This window comes from Rhinolophus ferrumequinum, chromosome 21 (assembly GCF_004115265.2).
Source record: "Rhinolophus ferrumequinum isolate MPI-CBG mRhiFer1 chromosome 21, mRhiFer1_v1.p, whole genome shotgun sequence".
Lineage (NCBI taxonomy): Eukaryota > Metazoa > Chordata > Mammalia > Chiroptera > Rhinolophidae > Rhinolophus > Rhinolophus ferrumequinum.
In genome coordinates, this window is record NC_046304.1 from 15,286,640 (window position 1) to 15,310,560 (window position 23,921).

Here is a 23,921-nt window from a genome sequence, read left to right on the forward strand (position 1 = left end):
TAAGTACTTTATCAGGGCCCCACCACCTCTTGCTCAAAGCGCTTGCTGATCTGACTGAACCAATGTCTCCAACTGAATCTCCCCCCATTCCATGCCCACATGAGCCCTTCTCTCAGGCCACATCAAACCCTCTGGAGCTCCTTCACGAAGTCGTGCTCTGATTCTTTGCTCATTGTGTCTTCCACGCCTGGAATAAGCCTCCCTACTCTTTCCTCTTGGAAAAAGGCTCAGCAGCTCACAGGCCACCTACTCCAAGCAGCCTTCCCTGAACACATCCCAGTCCGCCACAGGCCGAGGCAGTCACCATCCTGAGTCACAGCCCTGTGCTGGCCCAGGGCGGGCACTCTGTACCACACCTGTCTCTGTAGTAATGGCCCCTCCCACCTGCCTGTGAGCTCTGTAAGGGCAGAAACAGAATCTCATTTGTGCCCATATCCCAGGTAACAGAACAGAGCCTGGCACATAGTAGGTGCTCAATAAATGATTAGTGAATGGTTCACTAGACCTGAAGTTTGGATTTAGCTTCCACAAGAAGACAGAGTTCCAATATCAACACAGGGCTGAAGGCTTACAGAGGAAAAGACAGTGCTCATCCCCCCTCCCTTGAACAGCCCCCCAACAGAGGCCGGCAAACAGGTGGCCAGGAGCGCAGGAGGAAGACCATCAGAAAGCCCGCTCTCACCTCTAGCTTCGCAAACTTGTCCGACTTGCAGCAAGCGTTCTCTGCATTGGTGAGCTTGGTGAGCAGGAATTCCCTGAACTCCGGGCCCTGGAACAGACAAGAAGCCCCGGGATGCTCCCAGCCTCAGTAACGGGTAGGCAGAACAGAAAGTCTGGGAGATCCCCTGAAAGGTCCTTTCTGGCATTTGAGCATTTCTAGCCCAGGCCAAGCCCACCTGCTAAGATGCCAGCATGGAAACCAACTTCCCTGTGTCCCAGGAAATCAATCCTCCACAATCACAATTTTTGCCCAAGGCGCCTGGGACTGAAGCATAGTATAAAAATGCTTCTTTTAGCAGAAAGTCAAACACTCTGACAAGTGCCCTGTGGTAGGCCAGGCTGGCAGCAGGAGAGGTGGGGAGAGACCCCCAACCCTGCCAATGGTCCTCCTGATATTCCCAGCCCAGATTCAGTCCCACTCCAATTACTGCCACTGAGGCATGGGAACCTGGAGTCTTGGATATGGGAAGAGCAAAAAGAAGACTTTCTTACCTTCTGGAAAACAGGGGGACTGGGCAGAGGTGGGCCAAAGGTGGGCACGTCTTCCCGCGCAGTGACTGAGACCTGAAACAGAGCCTCAGTGTGGGCCGGAAGGGAAGACACCCAAGCTAAGGGTGACGACGCACTGCACATGCCATGCTCTGGCCCCGGGGGAGCCCCACTTCCCACAGCAGATCTGCTCCTCTTCTCCCTCCACTCCTTGCCAGAATACAAATAAAATGCCTGTGTGAGCCATCACCAGCAAGGCAGAGCTCCTAGCAGTGGGGCTGGACATCATGGTGCCATCCACATGCTCTCTTCTGCGATGCTGGCGGCCAGAAGCACGTCCGGCAAGATGATTGGACAGGGCTGGGGAGCAGCCTGGGACCCTAATTCTAATGCAGCACAAGCGTCCAAGAGGCCTTATCTCATTACCTCGTTGGATTGGGAGGCTAAGCCTACAGAGAAGGCACAGTGAGAATGATTAGCCCTGTTTCACTGATGAAGAAACAGATGCCCAGAGACAGGAAGCGGTCTCCAAGGCACCCAGGTGATTTACCCACAGAGATGAACAGAGAATCCAGACCCTGCTCCGGGGTTCTCCCCACAACACTGACCCCAAACCTGGCCACAGGCGGCCAGGAGGGCAGGAGGAAGACCTTCAGCAACATTAGATCACTGCAAGTGTTTAAACAACAAATACCAATTGTAGGGGCTCCACCCCAGACCTACTGAATCAGCAGCTCTGGGGTGGCGCCAAGAACCTGCACCTGTTAAACACTCCCAAGAGCTTCTATATAATGGGCAGACTAGTGTTTGGGAATCCTGACCCCACATGCAGGGTCAGTCAGGCTGGCTTGAACTAACAGAGCATAGGGCCCAGGCTAGGAACTGGGGCTGGGGGATATCAAAGTATGCTGCAGAGGGGTGTACCAGGCTCTGGGAGGGCATGTGCCTTGGCCAGCCTGGCAAGGCATGAACTCATGGAGAGCAGCCAGGTGCTCTGTGTGGGTTCTCCCAGGATTGGGAGGACCCCACACCTCCATCTCTCCTCTGCGTGCAGGTGCCCTGGTTTCACCTGCTCAGCCCATGAGGCTGCAGGCCTCTCCGGAGACGCTGCCCTCTCCCTTCCCCAGGCAGGTGGCCGCTGACGTGAGCCTGGCCCTGGCACACCGCCAGCCTCCCTGGCCTGTGAAGTAGGGCAGATGCTGAGAGTCTGCCACAATGGGTGAGCAGGCAACTCGGAGCCGGGCCAAGGAAAGGCCCTGCCCGGGTCTGGAGGGGAAGGGAGCAGGAGAGCACTGGTCAACACCAAGCTCAAGGCTTTCTCTCCCCAAGCTCAAGGTTGTCTGCATGGCCCAAACGGCAGCGCTTAGAGTCGGGATCCAGAGTATGTTTGGCTGCCATGATTTCTGGCTGGTCCCAACTGCCAAACACAGTTCCCCACCACCACCCACAATGCACCCATGGCACAAGTCAAGATGTCCACCCTCAGAGCCAGAATGGTGTGGAGGGAGAATTGGGGAGGCTGCCCGGTTGGCACGAGGCCAGAGGCCAGGCCCAGCTCTCCCGTCTTCCCATCTCAATACTCTCCCCTTCTCAGGCTTGCATTAGAATGGGCTGTGCTGACTGGGTAAGCGGCTTCATATATGCTTTTCAATCCACCAGGTCTCCCAGCCAGACAAGCCCACTGCAGCAGCCACTGTCAGAAAAGCAGAGAGGAGGATCCTTCCCTGTGACAGCCATTCATCTTCTGTCCCCATTGTGTTCCCTCTCCTGACCCCTTTCCAACAAAGTGCCGGGCCTTTGTTGTTCCCTCCTCTGGGGGACGGTTGGGTTGCTGGGCTGAAAGCAGAAGCTGCCCCAACACAGCCCCACCTTCCTGTTTTCTAAATTCAGAAAGGGCCTCCCAGCAGGGGCTAGGGCAGGGCATAGGAGAGAGGCGGGAGGTGACTCTGGGGAAGAGATTCTTCGAGGTGGAAAGCAGAAAGCGGAAGGAGGCTTGGGGCGTGTGAGTAATAAGGATGCACCAGGAGGTGGACAACCTCAGAGGCCCCAGACTCGAGATCCCCACCCATGCCCAAGTGTGGCCTGGAAGCCTTCGAGAACCATGGAGTTGCTCAAACAACAGGTCAGCAGTGAGGGGAAGGGCCACACAGCCAGGACTCCTCCTCAGTGGTCTGCTGCGCGTAAGATTCCTGAGACCTCTGCAGGACTTCAGGGGTCAGGGACGGGGTGACCTCAGGCAGGGAGAGGAGGGAGTCCTAGTGATGGCTCAGCTGGAATTTCCTTCCAACCTGGCAGGATGGGGACAAAATTTGTGTCTGAACAATAATCTGATGTGACATTTCATGCACACCCAAGCTTTGGAGCCAAGTTCCCACCTGTCCTGACCGCTCAGGGATGATGACCACAGACCTGGACGGGGGGACTCCAGCACCAATGCTTCTGTGGCCTCAGGCCTTAAGTGACTTAAGCTCTCTGCCCCAATTTCCCTCCTGTAAAACAGGGCTAATGAGAGGTCCTGCTGAGCCAGGGACTTGTGAGGGTTCAAGAAGACTGTATTTTTACTGGCATGGAGCAAGTACCCGGTAAGAGGTAGCCACTGTCACCAGCGCTTTTTCTTTCACTTTCTCTACTGATCTACACCTAATAAAGGACACCTGAAATACTAGAGTTCCCCCAAACCACTTTTTAATCTCTCTCTGTCTCTCTGTCTCTCTGTCTCTCTCTCTCTCTCTTTTTCACACACACACACCTGTTTCTCAATTCCCCCTCTTTCCTCTCCCGTAGCATGTCAGGACTGGAAGAAACTCAGAGGTTGTCTAGTCCTACTTCCTCATTTCATACAGAATCAGAGGCCCAGAGAGGGAAGGAACTGGACCAAGGTCACACAGCAGTCAGAGGCAGGCCCAGGACAAGAACCTCAGGCTCCTATCTGGAGCCTCTTAGTCTGGGGCCCCCTTCTGCACATTCCCACCCCATCCTCTCCAGGGGGTGCTGCCTGGGACATTGCTCAGCCCCTGGGGAAACCACACCCTCCTTTGCCATAGTCCAGCAGCCTGCAAGGGTCAGCTAAGGTCTTGTTTCACCCAGGAACCTCCTGAGGGATCTAACCAGGTCCTCCTCAATCTGCTCAACCCCTGGGGCGTTGCGGGGGGTGTGGAGAGACAGAGCTATGGGGAGCACCTTGGAAGTCTGTCTCCCTCCCTGCCCCCAATCACAGGTCTTGCCCGACAACCTCAATGTTTTCCTGGCAGGTAGAACACAAGGTCCCACATCCCAGGGACAGCCTGGCTCTTCCTGTGGGTCCTTACGTCTCTGCTTCTCCCCACCTCCCTGAGGACAGTGATTTTCCCTGGATCATAGACTGTGGCTGGGAAGACTCAGTAAAGGCTTCCAGCATCAAAGCTGGTGCTGGGATGGTGTTCTGTGGACCTCTAATTTTTCTCTGTTGTCCCACTCCACTGAGCTCTTGGGAAAGTAAGAGAAGCTAGTTAGTTAAGCTCCATTTCCTATCAGAAACTAAAAGCAAGTACTAAACGTCCACAAGAGGTCCCATTTTGCCAGCAGAGGCCCAGGAGACAAGCCACACATATGTACGTGACTGCCTGGCCGGGTCTGGGAGACCCTCGGATCACACAGCTTTCCTTTGGGGATCCTGATCCAGTAGCTCTCTGCCTAGGGTTTCCAGGCGGGAATTCCCGCCCGTTCTCAGGAATTGTTTTCGCTTTCCCATTCCCGAATCCCGAGATATGTTCTCCACGATGAATCGTTTCCACAAAGTGATGACTCATATTACCAACCACCTGGGTTCAAGGAGCCGATTTTTCCCAATTTCCCGACCAACTTTTCTCGGGATTCGGGAACGGAAAAGTGAAAAAAATTCCTGAGAACGGACGGGAATTCCGGCCTGGAAACCCTATCTCGGCCTCTACTGGCTGTTGAAAAGAACCAGCTGGCTGTTGGAGCGGCCCAGTGGCTGAACTGCACTCACTGGCTCTTCTGTCCCTTCCCTGAGTGCTGGTTCTGTATGTCACTTCCACCCCTGACACACAATAGGCACAGAACAAATAAAACTTGCTTTCACCCACAAATCCAGCAGCTGTTTGAAGGGAATGCCCTGGCGGTCAAAGCAGCTGATCCTGGAGCCCTCCAGGAAATGCCCAAATCATGGCTTCTCCAACTTTTCAGCTAAAACTGCATAATGACAGAGAAGCATGAATATGTATATGGGCACAGAAAGGAATCATCTCCTCAACAGGAGAGAGGTGTGGGTTTTGTGGGGGGGGGTTTGTTTTGTATTTTTGAAATCTCCTATTTGGATTTAAAGTTGATATGCATGTTGCAGATATGAATAATATATCTATCTGGCTTTGTACTGATATAACCATTATGTAACATCATGTCCCAAAGTCTTCAAGCAAAATTGCTCCTTCATGAAGATGCCCATGAAGTACTATGGCTTCGTGAACCCCAGGAACCAGCACTAACCTAGGTTATTAAATAGGAAACATTTGCAGGCCTCGGGGTTTCCTATCAGCAAGGACAAGCTCTTTTTCCCTCTCCCTGTAGCATTTTGGGGAGCAGGCAGCCCTCTGAGAACCTGAGCTATGGCCTCTCTCCCCAAAAAATGCAAAGCTGCACATACACTCAACATCCTGCACATATCTGCAGGGAGTTCAAAGGCTATCTAACGTCCACCTTAAAGACCCTGCCTCAGCCTATCTCCCCTGGGTCCCAGCCCCCTCCCCCGCCAGCACCACTGTAATACAGAGAAGCTGTTGTCCAAGAGGTTTCTCATGAAGAGGAGGGGAGAGGGTTAGTGATACAGTTAGTGATCAGGAGCGGGCAGGGTAAGGGCTGCTGAGGATGACAGGTTCGTGTGCATTTGTGAGGATTTTGAGCCACTAATAGGTCAGGAGGCTGAGGCTCAGGGAGACTCACAACCCCTGAGAGTCTTCAAATTAAGATCAATCATTTATTCCAGAACAGCTACACCAGAGGGCCTACCCAGTGCCCTGGGTCTACCAGGCCCCCGCTCTCCACCCTTCTCACCATAAACATGTCTCCGTTTTCTTTCTTTCCTTTCTTCCCTTCCTGACAGTCCTCTCTACTTTTTCTTGCTCTCCTCTGGCTCTGCCTTACTCTAGAGCAGGGGTGTCCAAACTTTTTTCAACGTTTTTCACCAAGGGCCATATGCGGTAAAAAACACAAACAGCGAGGCCACTCACTCGAGGTGAAGTACGTATTGCCTCACCCGGTTTATTTAAGTAAACTAAATATATTTTTGGAATTTGCTGCGGGCCAATAAAAAATGGATCGCGGGCTGCAGTTGACCCGTGGGCCGCAGTTTGGACACCCCTACAATGGTATTGCGAGATTCCAAATAGGGGCACCTGGGCTTCTCAACCCTGGAGTTAGATGTCATCGAGCCTGGAGGAAGCCAGGTGGATGAGATGACCTCAGAAAATACTCTCCACCAAGAGTTGAGCTCCAAAATCCCAGAAACCGGAGAACCATGGAAAATCGATCACACCGAAACTAGGAGTGCCATTTTGGAGAACGGCCGGGGAGCTATTGAGAACTGGTGTTCCTTGATATCACTGAATTGAATCCATAAAGTGTGGTGAGATGCCTGGGCGTCCTCTGAGACTTTCTCCTTACCTTGTAGGATGTGGTCTCTGTGCCCGGGCTCTCAACCTGCACCACAATGTAGGCATGTAAAAAGTTGGAGGCAATCATATCGGGGACAAATGGTGTGTTTTCTTCTTGGAAGATGATGGCCACGATGTCATTCCCAATGTGTCTCTTTCTCTGGAGCTAAAGAAAAAGTGGTCCATTGTCATAAGCCAGTTAGGAACATCCAGAAAGCAGAATAGATCTATACAGGAAATTCCACATTATTCTATCTTTATACGTAAACCCTGCAACTCGGAGACTTAGCTCTCCAGGGAGCTTTTTCTTTCAATCTTTAGAAGCCATCAAAAAAGAAAAAAAAAGTTAGGAAGATGCTCAAGTTGTTAGGTAGAGGTTAGCAAGCATCTTACTGAGCTCTACAGCATGGAGAGCCCTGACTCGGGACTCGGGGAAAAGAGTTAAAAGATGAGGGCTGGATTTTGGCCTGGTAGAGTCTGTAATTGATACAGGAGAGACACAAACACAGATGAAGCTACCTGAGAACACAAACAAAGCCACTAGCTAACAAGTGCTAAATCAGCTCCTGCACACAAATGCCTAACACTACGGGGGCAGAGAAGAGGGCAAAGTTAGAGGCCTGATGGTAATCTGAGAAGGCTTCCTGGAAGAAGAGATGGGGGACTTGATGGACATGTGGATGAGCAGGGATGAGGGGGCAGATAATTCTATACCAAAGGGGAGATGAGCCATGCTTAGAGAAACATGGGCAATCTGGCTTGGTGGAGGTCATGGGGGAGAGAGAAATCCAACCCCATTCAGTATCCCAAACTGTGCCAGGTGTTTTCACAGACGATCTCCATCACCGAGCACCTACTGTGTGTCAGGAACCGTGCTGGGCTGTTCACATGCATGATTGCAAATGTAAGGCCCTCCTGTATACCAAGTCCTGACTAGGTGTTTACACATGCCTTTGTTCCTTTATTAAGCACCTACTGAATGCAGGTGCTATATTTCACTTTGAATTTCTCATTTATTGAGGACCTGCTATATACTGAGCCCCATGCTGGTCACTTTTACACAAATTGTCTCACTTATTCCACACACATCATCCCATTTCTTGGGAAGAGAAAATTAATATTTACTCAGTCCTTGCCACGAGCCAAGCTCTGCGTCCTTCCCACTACAAAAGAGAGCCAGGCACAGAATAGCCCTCAGTCGCAGACTGGGTAGGGGGTGAAGGGAGCCATGAGGGAATAGAGACTGAAGGTAAAACAGTGAGAGAAAACCTCCTTTGGATACAAAAGGAGTCCTGCTCCCATTTGTTTCTGGAACATTCAGTAGTTATTTTAGAGCCAAATCACAGCCTCATTTGCCAACTTCCTTTTTTCCAAAGACAGGCACTATGTTTACAATATCACATCTGTGCTCCCTCCCAACTCCCTGCTCAGAAATGCATGGGTCAGAGTCTGGTAAAAGGCCTACTTTCATTTCTTATTTTCCTAGAGACTGAGAGGGCCATAAAGAGTGGGATGGGGCAAATGATGCAACAGCCAGGAAATCAACTGCTGGCATTAGGGCACAAAGAGAAAAAAAGCCAGGCCATCCCTGGGTACACACAGCTGTCAGAAGCAGCAAATGAGAGGGCGAGCAGGAAAACCCTGGAAGTGGAGGTCTCATCCAGGGTTTACTGGTTGAGGCAGAGGCTGAATTCCTGCGTGCAGGCAGGTATGATGAGAGATGAGGCTGGGAGACTTAAAAAGCTGGGAGGTGGGGATTGTCTCATACAATAACCAGCTTTACATCACTGGGGCAGGAGGGAGGGCAAATGCCTAATGGCCTGGACAGTGAACAGCTGTTAGATAGGAAGCCTGCCACAAGCCAGGCGTCGTACTAAGCCCTACATTCAGAACCATATGAACCACAGTCAGATCCCCACAAGAGCCCTCTGACATACAGGGTGTTATGCCCATTTCACAGATGAGAAAAGTGAGGCCACAAGTTTAACCGGCTTGCCCAGGGTACATACCCCTTCCTAAGTGCAGAACTGGCTTCAAGCTGCCATCTGCAGACTCCATCATATACTACTCTTCACCACCACCCTACATGATCAGGGCACCCGGGCTCTGCTCCCAGCTCTGCCCCTAATCAACTAGTAAACAGTCTTTTAACCACGTTGAGCTGCAGTTTCCCCATCAGTCCATGAGCCCGTCCTGCTTCCTGCACCCGGCTTCTGACGTGTGGCCTTGGCGAGATAACACAATAGAACAGGCTTTGACGAGAAGAACACAGCTGAACAGACTGGCCTCTTGATTATGAAAATGGGGGTGGGGGGGGCGCAGTCCCTCAGGTAGATCAGACCAGAAGCAGGCTTTCACCTCACACGCCCCGGGGCTCCCACAGCCCTCCTGACCCAGGTTACCTGCTGGGCGTCACCCTCGGTAAACGGCAGCTTTGTGGAGACGTGAAACATGATCTCCCTGTCCCGGAATGCCGTGTACACTGATTCCACTCCCGTCTGTCCGTGGGTCACATCCAGGCCTCCTCGGAAACTGTCAGTAAAAAGACAGGGCAAGTGCCAGAGAAAGAAAGTGAGGGTGAGTGGGCAACTGGGTGCAACCTTCCCTAAGGACATGGGGATGGGAGAACGAATGAGAAGACACGAAGAAATGAAGGCTGAGAGACTGAGATGCGGGGAAAGCAGGTAGATCGCCTCCTCTGAGCAGACGAGCCCTGGCATTCTAACCACAAACCCATATTTAAAAGACAAAGGCAGAACCTCCATTTCAAGCAGTGGCTGTGTCCCCTCCACACCACAGGGTCATGTGGACAGGGGGGTCATCCACCCACAATCACAGACACATACCACCCCAGGTACCAGCGGCCCCCACGCTGGGCAAGAGCCTTTGCTCTCTGCAGGCCACATCTAAGTCCGCAACCCAGAGCCAGGGCCACTGGCCATCGTGCTGGATGGTGGTGAGCCCCAAGGGGGAATTTGGAGTCGGCCTGAAGGGGTGACAGATGCTTGACTGCTACTCAGCCAGTCCCTGATTAGAGACCCACCACGGCAGCACCCAGCCTGGAGGTGTCCGACGAGGTCTCTGGCTATCTCCTCACAGACAGGAAAGAACAGTACTAAGGAACCGGGTGGGCTTCTAGGAGCTGCCCCTTCTTCCTTTACAGAAACAGGGCCACTGGCCGTGGAAGGAGGATGCCGGTTCCTTTAAGAAAATGAAATAAAATAGACCCTGGACATCAGTTCCCCCAAGCACTGTAATACGAGCCAGAAAATGTGTTCAGCCTGGCATAGCAAAAAGCACAAAGGGGCAGGCATCAGGTGCTCCAGGTTCTAGACCTGCTTCTGCCCCTAAGTCAGCACATGACCTGGGACACATCACTTAATCTCATTAGGCCTCAGTTTCTTTGCTCTATAAAATAAAGGGATAGGATGACATGATCTCTGGGGTCCTTCCTGGTTTTAATATACTTTATTTCATCTATCCTAAGACATATTTTTTCACATTTTAACATCTCTGAAATCAGGATGCATCTCATAAAGGTGGCATCTGAGAGTCAGTGGAAGGGAGTATAATAAAAACAATAACAGTAATGACTCCCAGTGTTTCCTCAAAGCACAGCACTAGCTTAAGCACTTCATGTGCATTTTAATCCCCCAACAACCTCTGGGGTCGGTACTACCTTTATCTCCCTTTTCACAGATAAGGAAACTGAGGCTTGCAGAGGTTAAGTCACTTGTCCAAAGTTATAGAGCTAATAAAGGGTGGAGGTGAGATTGTAACCCATGTGTTATTGACTCCAGACAGTAATGATGACCTTGAAGGGGAGAAAGATGGAGGAAGAGGAGGAAAAAGGAAGATGGAAGAAGAGGAGAGAAGGAAGCAGAGGAAGAAAGTGATTACTGAACACCTATTACCGTGTTTCCCCGAAAATAAGACCTAGCCGGACAATCAGCTTTAATGTGTCTTTTGGAGCAAAAATTAATATAAGACCCAGTCTTATATCATAGTAAAATAAGACCCGGTCTTATATCATAGTAAAATAAGACCCGGTTTTATATCATAGTAAAATAAGACCGGGTCTTATATTAATTTTTGCTCCAAAAGACGCATTAGAGCTGATGGTCCGACTAGGTCTCATTTTCGGGAAAACAGGGTACCTAGGTGCTAGGCACGGAGCTAGGTGCTTTCATACATTAGGATAGCCTATTAATTTGAGGGCTCAGCCGTGTGCCAGCCACGAAGCATAGAACAGGCTGGCCCAGTCTGAAGGCCCTTCCCAAATGTTGTCTTTGCCAAGGAAAATCAAGGGCCAGAGTTTTCCAAGTAATAGCTTGATATCCTTTCTTATGGATAAATGAAAGAAACGTAGTAGACTATTGCATAGATTCCTACCAGGCGAATTACTGTATTTCTACCAACTCCTAATTATCCTTTCTTTTTGTGCATTATCTAAAATGGATCGTTCCCCCCAAACTGCAAAGGGCCCTCTTTTCTGATTGCCTGGCAGGTGAGTGATAGGGAAGGTGGATTCATTTCACTCTCAGTCTGAGCCAAATGTAATTAGGAAGGCAAATCTGAGGTGCAGCAATTTCATCACGCATCTAAGGGCAGATGTCAATGCCTTTCAGATCACCTGCCAGAATGGATTATCCCTTGGACCACCGTTTCCTTAGGAATGAGTGTTGATCATTTGCTGAAAAACAATCCCATATTTCTTGTATGTGTTTAGTTCTCACATGCCCTCCCTGAAACTCAGCTGTCACCCCTTGCCTTTCCTCTAGAGCCTCATCTATGGGGATGGAGCCTTCACTTGGCTAAAACCCACCCTTTGAAGTCCTGCAGGGTGATCGTGTCTCCCAGCTGGTCCAAGAACTCCTTGAAAGCTGGGCTCTCTTCATTGTTCCCAAACAGCTCCTCCTCCTGGGTCTGGAAGTGAAACAGGATCAAGGTAGGAGTTAGAAAAGTATGCCTGGTGCCAAACGAAGGAATGTGGTTGTCCCGATACCTGGTCCCTTTCTTCCTTTCTCCCTATCCCCTACCACAGTCACCATCCAGTGGCTCTGTCCTCAAGAGGAGGAAGGACTGAGGCTCATTCAACAGAGATGGATTTGGGGGGCTAGTTAATGAGGACTTTCTCTTTGAACGAAGGCTGCTTGTTAGTACAAAAAGCAAAGCTGAAGCAAAGAGTTCTTAGACTTGATACCACAAACACAATCCATGAATGAAAAATTAATAGTTGGACTTCTGACAATGGACTACATAAAGACTTATCTAGACTACATAAAGAACTCTTAAAATTCAATAGTAATCAAAACCACAATAAGATACCACTTCATACCCACTGGATGGCTAGAATCAAAAAGACAAGTGTTGGTGAGAATGTGGAAAAATCAGAACCCACAAACACTGCTGGTAGGAATATAAAATGGTGCCATCACTTTGGAAAACATTCTGGCAGTTCTTCAAAAGGCTAAGCACAGAGTTACCGTAGGACCCAGCAATTCAGCTCCTAAGAATATAACCAAGAGTAATAAAAACATAAGTCTACACAAAAACTTGTGCATGAATGTTAACAGCAACATTCTTTATAATAGCCCCAAAATGGAAACAACCAAAATGTCCATCAACTGACAAATGGATAAACAAAATGTGGTGTATCCATACAATGGAATATTATTCAGCCATAAAAAAGAATGAAGTACTGACACATACTACTATATGGATGAACCTTGAAAACAGCATACTTGGTGAAAGACACTAGACATAAAGGGCCACATATTTATGATTCATTCATGTTAAATGTCCAGAGCAGGCCAATCCATAGAGACAGAAGGTAGACTGTGGTTGACAGGAGCTAGAGAGAGTAGTAATGGAGAGTGACTGCTCATGGGACAGAATTTCTTTTGTGGGTGACGAAAATGTTCTGGACTTAGTGGTGATAGTTGCACAACTCTGTGAATATACTACAAACCACTGAATTGTACATTTTATTGAGACATAATTCACATACCATTGTAAATTCTATGGTATGTGTGTTATACCTCAATAAAGTTATTATTTAAAAAAATTTAACTTAACAGTAAAAAATAATCCAATTAGAAAATAGTCAACAGTCAGCCATCTTAACAGGAGAGTTAGATGGGGTTTATTTATGTCCTGAAACCAGCATAGGGATTTCATGCAACAAATGTTCATATTAAATGTTCCCTGGCTATAGGTTTGCAAAACAACAATCTGCCTAGTTGTTTTTTTTAAAAAAAGACTTTTATCTCCCTGCACGCCCCCATCTTGCCTCAGCAACATCAGGTACAACAACAGAGAGACTCCTTCTCAGAGGTGTATGGTTAATGGTCGGTAATTATAACTTTGCTGGAACACTGGATTGTAATCGCCTTATGAAATCCGCTTTGGTAAATTTCACAAGCAAAGAACTTTAATTAGGTGGGTTATATTAGTGGAGTTGTACAAAATAAAAATACAATTATGTGAAAATCATCAGAGCAGCTACCTGAATAATCTCCCTTAAATTATAAGATTTATCTGGGCTGATCTTTCAGCTCCTCAACTCTTCACTTAATTAGAGTGTTTGTAAGTGATCACATGTGTCTTGTGGTCTAATATCTTCAGACAAGGAAGTTAGCTATCATCTAGCCAAGAAAGACAACATCACACGCCAAAAAAAAAAAAAAAAAAAAAAAAAAAGCATAGATAATACTGAAAGCTATCGATAGACTTTCCATTAATAGGGCCAAACTTTTTATTCATTCATTAATTCACGTAACAAAAAATTATGAGTGTGATTATATAAAGTCATCGTGCTAGGATCTTAGATGATACAAAGATGAAATGGGTGTGGAACCTCTTTTCAGAAAACCTAGGAAACATTAATATGTTCAGCAGGCCACTTCTCAGGATCGCAGTAAACATTCATGGTAGGAAGTCTGTGGTCAAATACGTGTGGGAAATACTAGGATTAACAAAATGACAGGGTTCTTTACTTGGGGGGTTCCTTACTTGGGGGGTTCTTTACTTCGGGGGTTCTTTACTTGGGGGGTTCTTTACTTGGGGGGTTCCTTACTTGGGGGGTTCTTTACTTGGGGGGTTCTTTACTTGGGGGGTTCTTTACTTGGGGGGTTCTTTACTTGGGTAAGAGCCTTTAAAATATTCCTACACAACTGAAGAGCCTCCACGTCATTTTTCACAGAGGACCTCACCAGACTGGTGTCTCATGGAACACACTTTGAGAAACATGATTTGGCCAACTAACTCCAAAGCAGCATGTAAGTGCTATAAGAGACCGAGGAGGGTGAGACGGGTACATTGTTTCACAACCAGTCCTGGTGTTGCCCGATTGCCATGGTGTAAATACTTCTACCTTGGCTGATTTCAAGCTACAAACATGAAGTGGCTGCACACAGATTTGGGAAGAGCTGCACACAATTGTCTCAAGCACCCTAGTGAAATCTAGGTCAAAAAAGCTATTCCCAGCTGGGAGGAGGGCGGGCAAGAAGAGAGCAGCTTGCACTAATCCAGTCCCTCTACCTGGTCTGATAGTCTGATTTGTCTCGTGCCGACAGCCCATAGATAAACATAAGCTGAGGTAGTCAGGAAGAATTAGAAGTTACTGTATGGAAAACTGCATTACCATTCAATGGTTTTGTAGGCCTTTCTTTGTAGCCTACCTGTAGGCCTCTGAGGAGTAGCCTACCTTAAAGATTCTGCTACCTCCAGTTTAATGCATATTCGAAATGTGGTCATGGCATTCAGAATATAGAAGAACCTAGTGCAGGGTTCCTATGCTTGAGGGAGGGGAAAAAAGAGTCCCTGGTGATAAACCACAAGATATAGTGACCAGTGTGAATTCGTGGTGCTTACCTGCCTGGCTTTCTGATAAATGACCCCAAATTTGAAGGTATTCTTGACATCGTGCTCGTCATACGACACAATCATTTGGGAGGCCTGGAGAATGTAGGAACAAAGAGTCAGACTGTTTATTAACGTGGAGGCAAGTGAGGAAGCAAATGGAAGGGGAAGCACGCATTTTGGTGAAGAATGTGCCCCCCTGACATGACGCATCCACACGTGTGGAAAAGGAGAAAAGGTGAAGTCGGAAGTAGGTGACCAGGATGCAACTCCAAAGGTCCTTGCTAGTTCTCAACACCTGGGTGTCCCCCCCCAGTACCACACCTCTGGCTCACCCCTTCCATTCCCATCCAGATGGGCCAGCCAAGGCTGGGACACACAAGGAGTCCAGCAGGACTCAGGGAACTGACTTCACCCCCACTGTTTTATCTGTGGTGTAAAAAGTGAAGCCAGGACCCCAAAATGGACAAGTGACAATGACGCTAGTTCTAATTCCACCTGTCATCAGCAATGTGACTTGTACAGGGCACTGCTCCTGCCCAGACTTTAATCCCCCTTATCCGTACACAAGAGGTCTAAAAGGAGACCACGGTAAGAAGGGACGCACCCTAAGACAACATGCAAAGAAAAAGAAAAACACCCAACCACTGGTTCTATCTGATTTTCTATTGCACTTCAGAGACTTGGTGTCCGGGGGTCAGAAACACTAAACTCTAATTGTGAATCGGCTGCTTTTACCTGTGTTGTTTCAAGTGAACCATTTAACTTCTCTGGGCCTCAGTTCCCTCATTCATTAAGTGGAGATGTGCAGTTGTGAAGATTCAATGAGATCAGGCACATAAAGTGCTGAACACAGAGCAGCTATTTTCATCATCATCATCATCATCTATGTAAGCCCCCATAGAGGAACCAGCTCATTAGGAAAGAGAAGATTTGGGTACTATGGGAGTATCCTCGGCAATAAAAAGGAATGATTTGACCTCGTGTTATCCTACCAAAAGAACCACCCAGGCACGACTTGTCGGCCGGAATACGCGGCCCGTGTCAGGTAGCCACCCATGACATCTCTCAGCTGCCTGAGGAAATGGACACTTTCCCAGCTCCCGCTGGAACAGCACTGCTGGCTGACCCGGAGGGAGCCTCCCACTCCCGCCTGGGATGAGTCAAAGGAGCAGAGCAGCTGCCCCACCAGAGAAGAGGCGCCTCGCCGTGGAGAACTTCCAAGGAACGTTCTAAACTCTGCGAATTTCAAAAACACACACACATCTCAGCCCGATTAACATCCCAGCTGGACGAGGCTGTCCTTCCAATACAGAAAACATGAAAATACAGCTGTTCCTTCATTATTCCCAGCGCAGGAGGCTTTCCAAGTTATAGAGAGAACTATGCAAATGAGCATCATTCCGGTCTCTCAGTGGATATGATCTGACAACAAAAATTGCCAAACTTGTAGTTAAGTTAGGCCTTTATGATGGGGTTTTAATGTTTGGTTAAACCTCACTAATTCAGCTTTAATTATAAAGAGGAGGGCAGTCTGAACGATAGCAAATGTTCAGTGGAGTGCAGCATATTACTGGTAAGTGCCTACAGATGCTCGGAGAGCTAAGAAGAGGGGCATGTGAGAAGACGGGCTCTGGCACATTCTCTGTGCAGGAGAAGACCCTGCCATTAGCTCAGCCACTGCGTAGGGATAGAGTGTCTTGCCCAATCATGAATTGAAAGCATTTGTTCCAGGGGGGGTGCTGGATGACCCAGCCAGGACAGGGCCTCTCTTCCCCGCCAAACACTGCACCTCGTGGTTCCTGGTTGTCTGAGCTGGGACTCAGGGAATGGACTGAACCAGCCCCAGCAAGCCTCAGCTGCCACAGGGTTGGCCCAAGTGCAAGCTCAGAAACACAGCCCTGCTTCCATGTTCTCCCTCTAGACCCTGCTGGCTCGTGCACAGGGTCTCTTCCTGTGGCCAATCTGAAGCAATTCACTGTCCGTGGGTGATTTAAGTCCTGTCATGCCGTTCCTGAGTGGGTTTGTTGGTTTGTTTGGTTATTATTGCTCCTTTCTGCACGCCACCCCCATGCCCACATCAGAACTGGGGTCAAGATCAGGCCAATCCTAACGAAACTAATAACAGAGAACGAGGGCCAGGCAGGGGCTTGTAAAGCCTCAGGGCTGAGGTAACATCGGTAATGAGGAATTGCAGTTTGGCCTTTTATATTTTAGTGGAGTTCTCTGCCTTCTGCCCACCCCCCAACCCTCCACGAGGGCTGACCATATCTCCACCAGCTCCACAGCTAGAAATAAAATCATGGAAGTTTATCAAGGAGACCCCACAAAACCCCACCAAGATGCAGAGAACTTCCCTCAGAGTCACAAGTGTGTAAACCCATGCTAAGCAAGCCACAGAGCCCCAAGTAAGGGAAGAGGGAAAGGTCCTCACCTTGGGGTACAGGACAGGGCTGAATTTCAGCCCCACTGCATCATCACAGAAAGCCTAAGAAGGGAGAGAGAAACACACAGTTCAGGCGCCATGTCCTGGAGAGCATCTGGGCTCCTCTGCCCACGACAGAAACAGTATGGGAGGTCTTGACCTGCAGGGTCAGGAGGCCTCGGGCCAAATCCTGGCTCTGCCGCTCACTTACGTGTGGCCAGGAAAGTCAACGAAACTTCCTGGGGTTTCCTAATGAAGTGAGGCCAGCGCAGTTATTGGGCACAGTTCTGCCCAGCACTGCCACTCCCAAAGTGTGGGTCCAACCCAGCCCAGCTGACCATCCTTCTCACCCCACTTTGCTCAGTTCCCAAGTCCCCGGTATCCCACAGCAGTGACACAGGCCCGTCCACCAGCTGATGGCTCCTTACCTGAAGGGGTCCTCCATCAGGACCAACAGCCTGGCTGTCCTACCCAACTCTCCTCTGCCGTGAAGGCTCCCTGGCCACCCCCTCCCCTTCCTCCTCTGAAGTCCTACTTTCCATATCCAGCCCTGTCTTTCCATGTCTCCTGTCTCTTAAACTAGCTGTGAACTTGGGGGCAGAGACCATGGATTACACCAAGTAGCCTCAGCAGCAAGGATGAGCTGGGAAGGTGTCGGGAAGATAGAGGGTCCTCCATGCAGTCAAGAGACAAAAGGTCAAGTGGCCTTCCTCTATCCAAGGGTAAAATCCACCCTGGTGAAGCCTGCACCCCTACCCCAGAGGCCAGCCCTGGGCTAAAAGAGAAAGTCAGCTTCCCTCAGGGGTTGGTTTTTACCTTTGCAATCTGAGGGATGCTGGGTAACTTGCTCAGTCCAGCCAAGGGAATCCGCTCATGCACTGTCTTCACCTTGGATCTGCAAAAAGAGAAAAGAGTGACAAGAAATGGAGTCAGTGAGGAAGGTAGCTGAGATCATGCCAGGCCACAAAGCAGGGACATTTGCTTCATGTCTCCCCAGGGCAGACCTGCCTCGTTTCACCAACCCAGGCATTGGGCATCACTCAACTGTGGGAAAATGAAATCCTATGTAGGTACCTCATGGGAGGTCTATACTTAAATAACCTGCCTGGCCAAGCTGACTAAAACCAGGATATGGGAAAAGCAAATAGTCACCTTCAAGTTCACCAGTATTTTTTGGTTTGTTTGTGGGGTTTTTTTGTGTTCTCCCAAAGAATTGGGCACAGCTTCTGGATATATTTGGGTTCTCACAATGAAATTTTTATGAAAAGAAAATCTAGTATTTGAAAACCTGGATTTACTCAAAATATAAATGGGGTGAAAGTTGCTTTATAAAGGGATTCACCATAAGACTCTAAATTTAGCCTGTTCCCAATTCATTTAGCACATCATGAAAGTGTTGGATTTTACTGAATGCTTTTCTGCATCTGCTGAGATCATCATGGTTTTTAATCTGTTAACCTGGTGGATTACATTTCTGTTGAGCCACCTTTTCATTCCATGGGTAAAACTCCACTTGCTTATGTATTATTTTTTCATATCCTGCTGAATGTAATTTGTTAATATTTAATTTAGAGTTTCATATCTGTGTTCAATAGCAACACCGGCCTTTTTTTTTTTTTTTTTAATACTTTCCTTGTCAGGTTTGGATATCAGGGTATTACTCCAGCCTCATAAAATTGCTGGGGAGTTTCTCATCCTTTGAACTAGTTTGGGATACCATAGGGATTTTCTGTTCCTTAAAGGTTTGCTAAAACTCATCTGTAAAACCTCTGGGCCTGCTATTTTTTGTGGGAGGTTACCTTTGGCTACCAATTCAGCTCTTTAATGATGAATATTTAGGTTTTTCTACCCCTTATTAAGTCAATTTTGGTATCTTATATTTTTCTACAAAATTATCCATCAAATGCATTGGTATAAGTTGTTTTGGGCCTTGTCTTAGGACTTCATCTCTATCTGTAGTTGTGTTTCCCTTCCTTCATCACTGTAATACTGTCTTTTCTGTTTTCCTTAATCAGCCCTTGCGGGGGGTTTATCTACGAATCTTTTCAAAGAGATAGCTTTCGGTTGTGTGGATTGCCTCTATTCTTTGTTCTTAATATTTTTGCTTTCTACTTCACTAGCTTGTTCTTGTCTTTTTCATTTCCTTCCATTTTCTTTGAGTTTTTCTACTATTCTTTTTCTAACTTCCTGACCCGCATGCCTACACAATTAATCTTTCTTCTTTCTCACTACGGCATTTAAAACTATACATCTTTCTCTAAGTACCACTTTACTGCATCCCACACATTGATAGGTAGTATTTTCATTGTCATTTAGTTCTAAATATTTTGTCAGTTCTTTTGTGAGTTCCCCCTTTCGCCCATGAGTTATTTAAAAGGATTTCTTTTAAACCCAATGTATGAGTTTTTTCCTTCAGTATTTTAATTGTTGAGTTCTAATTTAATTTCCTTATATTCAAGGAACATAGTCTGTATGATATTAATTATTTGAAATTTATTGACTTAATATATGCACTTTGTTTTTCATGTTCAGTGTGGGTTTGAAAAGAATATATTTTTTCTTTTGTTGAGTTCAGGAAAGTATGTTAGGAAATCAAATTTGTTAACTGTATTGGTCAAATCTTCTATATTTTCACAATTTTTTGTCTGCTTGGTCCATCAGTATTGGAGAGATGTTACTGAAATCTCCCATTATAACAAAAGGTTTGTCTATTCCTTATGTCCTACCAGTTTTTGCCTTTTCTAAATTCAAGACTATGTTACTAAGTACAAGTTCACAAGCTCATGACTACTCAATCTTCTGGCAGTCATGACTGTTCTCTTTATCATGACATAGGCTGACGCCTCTGAGGGGGTCCAGTAGAGGTCATCTTTCCTTCGCAGGTAATGAACAAATTCAGAAACAAACGAAAAATTAAGAGTGGGAAGTCAAAATAACTCCTGTGTTACTGATGAAGGCCAAGAGAAAGCACATAGCTTGGCCTGAAGATGAAATAAATCTCTTTACTACACCCCAGAATTCCCCCCAGTCACAGGCAGTGCTACACGGAGGCAAGCCTCCTCCCATGGGGTCTGCTCAGGTGGCACTTTTAGTACAGGAGAGCAGAGGGAAGCCCTCATGGCAGCTAGCTCCAAGAGGGGCAAGGAAAGGAACACAGATCCACATGTCGAGTTCTTGCTCCCAGATTCACCTATCAGAGAAGGTGGAGAGAGCCAGGAGTGTTACACAGAAGTGTTCCCTCCATCCAACAGGAAACATTAGGAATGGGAAGAAGTGTTGCCAAGTTACAAAGGAGTGTTCCCTTTATCCCTTTTAATGCTCGTTTCCCTGAAATTCTATTTTGTATGATATTAATATTTCAACATCCGCTTTCTTGATTAATATTTTCCTAGCATCCCTTTTTTCATTTCTTAATTTTAAATCTTTCCACATAGTTTTTCTTTAGGTCTATCTTTTATAAACAGAATACAGCTGTATTTTAGTCCAATCTGATGGTCTGATATATTCATAGGGTACTTTAATCTATTTAGACTTATTGTGGTTACTAATGTATTTGGAATTATTTCTATCACTTGGGATACCATAGGGATTGCTACTGGGATACCATAATACCCCTGTCATTTGGTGTTTTCTATTTCCCTATGTTTTCGTTCCTTTTTTATCTCATTTCCAACCTCCAGTGTAATTAAGTTTTTTAAAATACTTTTTATCCCTCTGCTAGTTTAAGAGCTATAGAGTGTACTTCTATAACTTCCAATACAAATATTTATATACCGTGTTTCCCCAAAAATAAGACCTAACCAATCAGCTCTAATGCATCTTTTGGAGCAAAAATTAATATAAGACCCAGTCTTACTTTACTATAATATAAGACCGGGTCTCATATATTATTATATAAGACCGGGTATAACATGATATAATACCGCATCTTATCTAATATCATATAAGACCGGGTCTTATATTAATTTTTGCTCCAAAAGATGCATTAGAGCTGATTGTCTGGCTAGGTCTTATTTTCAGGGAAACACGATATTTTCCCAACAAATTCTAAACTACTTAATATCTCTCTCCTGAGGAGGGAAGGGTAAACAATAACTACTCTTCCCTTCCCATTGTCCTTCCTACTTTTGTTTATAAATTTAGTTCACAAGCCTCCCTTAATTACTTACTTTTTTCCAGTCAATAATAAAATTTATCAACAGAGTTTACCTATTTCTTGTCACTTTTTAATTGCATCTTTTCTTTTGATTTCTCTTTTCTTCTGGCTAAGTACATCCTTTAGTAATTCTTTCAGGGAGAGTCTGTGAGTGGTACAATCCCTTCTTTTTTTTTTTTGTTAACGTCTGAAAATAGTTTTATTTTGTCTTTGTGAATAGTTTTTCTGGGTATAGAATTTTAGGTTAAAATAGTTCATTCGTCCTTCCTTCCTTCTTTCCTTCCTTCCTTCCAACACTTTAAAGCTACTGTTCCATCCCATGGCTGATAAGAAGTTTGCTCTCAGGCTAGTTGGTGTTACTTCACAGATAATGTCTTTATCCTTACGTAGCTTTAAATTTTTCTCTTTGTCTTTGATGTTCTAATGTTTTACTTCAATGTGTCTAGAAGTATTTAAAATCTTGCTCAGCACCATAGTGCGTGCTTTCTTTCTTCAATTCTGAAATATTCTCAGCCCTTATCTCTTTGGATATTTCTTCTCCACTGGCTTCTCTATTCTCTTCTTCCGGAACTCCTTTAAGACAAATGCTTGGGCCTCTCTTTCATATGCTTATCTTCTTTTTCATGTAATTCATCACTACATCTATGCTGTGTTCTGGATGAATTCCTGGAGACTATTTTCCAATTCACAGATTCACTCTTTGACTGTGAACAGATTATATTAGAGTAGATTTTATTCCATGTATTGAGTTTTTTATCTCAACAACTATTTTTTATTTCCAATACTTCCATTTGTTTTCTTTTTACACCCATGTGTATCCATTCTTGATTCATTTTTATTCATTCATTGTATCATAATTCATTACGCCTTTTATAGATGTTATTCATTCTTTATCTTTTGAGGACATTAAATATATTTAAGTCATAATGAAAGTGTGTCATTATTTGTATTTCATCAGCAGTAAATCCATTTCTCATCTGTTGATGTTTTTGGCTGTCTTTCTTAATGTCAGTTTTCCCTGGGTATTTAAAATTTTCCTACCCATTTTTCTCTATCCTCAGGGCAAGACATCCTGATTCCAGTTCCCGTCAAGGCTGTCGGTTAACACAGCTCTGGGGGCACCATTCACATTATACAACCTGATGGCCTAGATAATCATCAGTCTCATCAGAGCAGTCTCTCGACTCATCTTCCTGCTACAGGTTTTACCTTCCCTCCAAGCCAATCTCCTTACTCTAGCTATGACATCTACAGTGCAAATCTGATCATGACACTCTCCTTTCAGGACCTCTCCTATTGCTCATAGGATAAAATCTAAGTTCCTAGACACAGTCCATACATGATTTAGCCTTTTCTTACCTTCCCAGAATGACTGTCGTCTCAACCTTACACACACTCACACATATACACGTTCAGACACACACTCCACATTCAACCTCTTCTAAACTTCTTTCAGTTCTCCCACACCATCTATCTTTGGTTCCCCTCACTAGCCTATAAAAATCCATATCCACAGAAGAAGGTGAGTAGGAATAAGAATATCTAACATGTATGGAATGCTTTCTATAGCCAGGTAACAAGAGTTTATTTCTCACATTATCCCTACTCCTAGAGAAAGTCTGGCATGTATTAAGCCTTGGTTTAAAAACAGCGAATGAATAAATTCCTAATGTTAACCATTTTTGCATTCTTAAAGTAACTCTTTCTTGGCTATAGTGAATTATTCTATTAATAGACTGCTTGGATTTGAGTTGGCAGAACTGGTATTTTGTATAGAATCTTTACTTCTATTTTCATAAGGAATACTGGCTCCTATTTTTCTTTCTTTTTCCATTTCATTGGTCTGGTATTTTTCATGAGACTCTTTTAAGCATTGTTAAATTAATTGGGAAGCTTTCCATACTTTTTTTTTCTCTTGAACAGTTTAAATAGCATGAAATCTGTTCCTTGTGAGTTTAAAATAACAACCTGCAAACCATCTAGATCTAGAAACTTTTGGAGAGATAATTCTTTGAAAAATTTTTAAATTTATTCCATAGTGATTGATCTGGTCAGGTTTTTGCCTTGTGTTAAATGTAGTAATGTATGCTTTCCTAGGAAGATATTTGTTTCAAATAAAATTTCCAATATAATAGCATGGATTGAATATAAAATCTATTAGCAATTGTTTAATTTTCTTCACATCTGTGGTTCCATGCCTTTTCTAATGCCTAATTTTGTGTATTTTCATTTTCTCTGTTTATCTACATTTGACTGGCTAGTTACCTACTGGGTTGTTGTTTTGTTCTCCCAACAAGTATATCTTTTTCTATGCTATAAATAAATCTATAGCCTAGATGTATTTATCAAGACTCGTGTTATTATTATTTCTCATTTATTTATTTTGGCCTTAATCTTTGTTAATTCCTTCCTCGTATTTTCTTTAGATAATAATATTGATAACAACAGAAGATACCAGCGTTGAGTAGCTATAGTGTATCAGGCTCTAGCACATAATAAGCATTCAATAGTTTTAAGGTGGATACTACCATCACAGATCACAGATAAAGAAACTGAAGCATAGAGAATTTGCTAACAACCACCACCTTAACAACTTGCAAACATTTAATAAGAAATTATT

The 23,921-nt window shown here is 45.7% G+C and overlaps 1 protein-coding gene across 15 annotated transcripts in view; it reads right to left on the reverse strand.

Moving 5' to 3' along the window:
- The window catches only part of RAP1GAP2 (RAP1 GTPase activating protein 2), a 206,452-nt gene that overhangs the window by 23,304 nt on the left and 159,227 nt on the right, over positions 1 to 23,921 (reverse strand). For all 15 annotated transcript variants that reach the window (XR_004421276.1, XM_033089948.1, XM_033089946.1 and 12 more), the window contains 8 exons: positions 17,962 to 18,040; positions 17,155 to 17,208; positions 14,733 to 14,816; positions 11,683 to 11,783; positions 9,260 to 9,389; positions 6,868 to 7,023; positions 1,213 to 1,284; positions 683 to 769 (listed from right to left, as the gene is read on the reverse strand). Coding sequence is in view for 14 of the 15 variants with exons in the window: in XM_033089948.1 (XP_032945839.1) it covers positions 683 to 769; positions 1,213 to 1,284; positions 6,868 to 7,023; positions 9,260 to 9,389; positions 11,683 to 11,783; positions 14,733 to 14,816; positions 17,155 to 17,208; positions 17,962 to 18,040 (763 nt within the window). In the remaining variant the exon portion in view is untranslated. The remainder of the gene's footprint in view (positions 1 to 682; positions 770 to 1,212; positions 1,285 to 6,867; positions 7,024 to 9,259; positions 9,390 to 11,682; positions 11,784 to 14,732; positions 14,817 to 17,154; positions 17,209 to 17,961; positions 18,041 to 23,921) is intronic.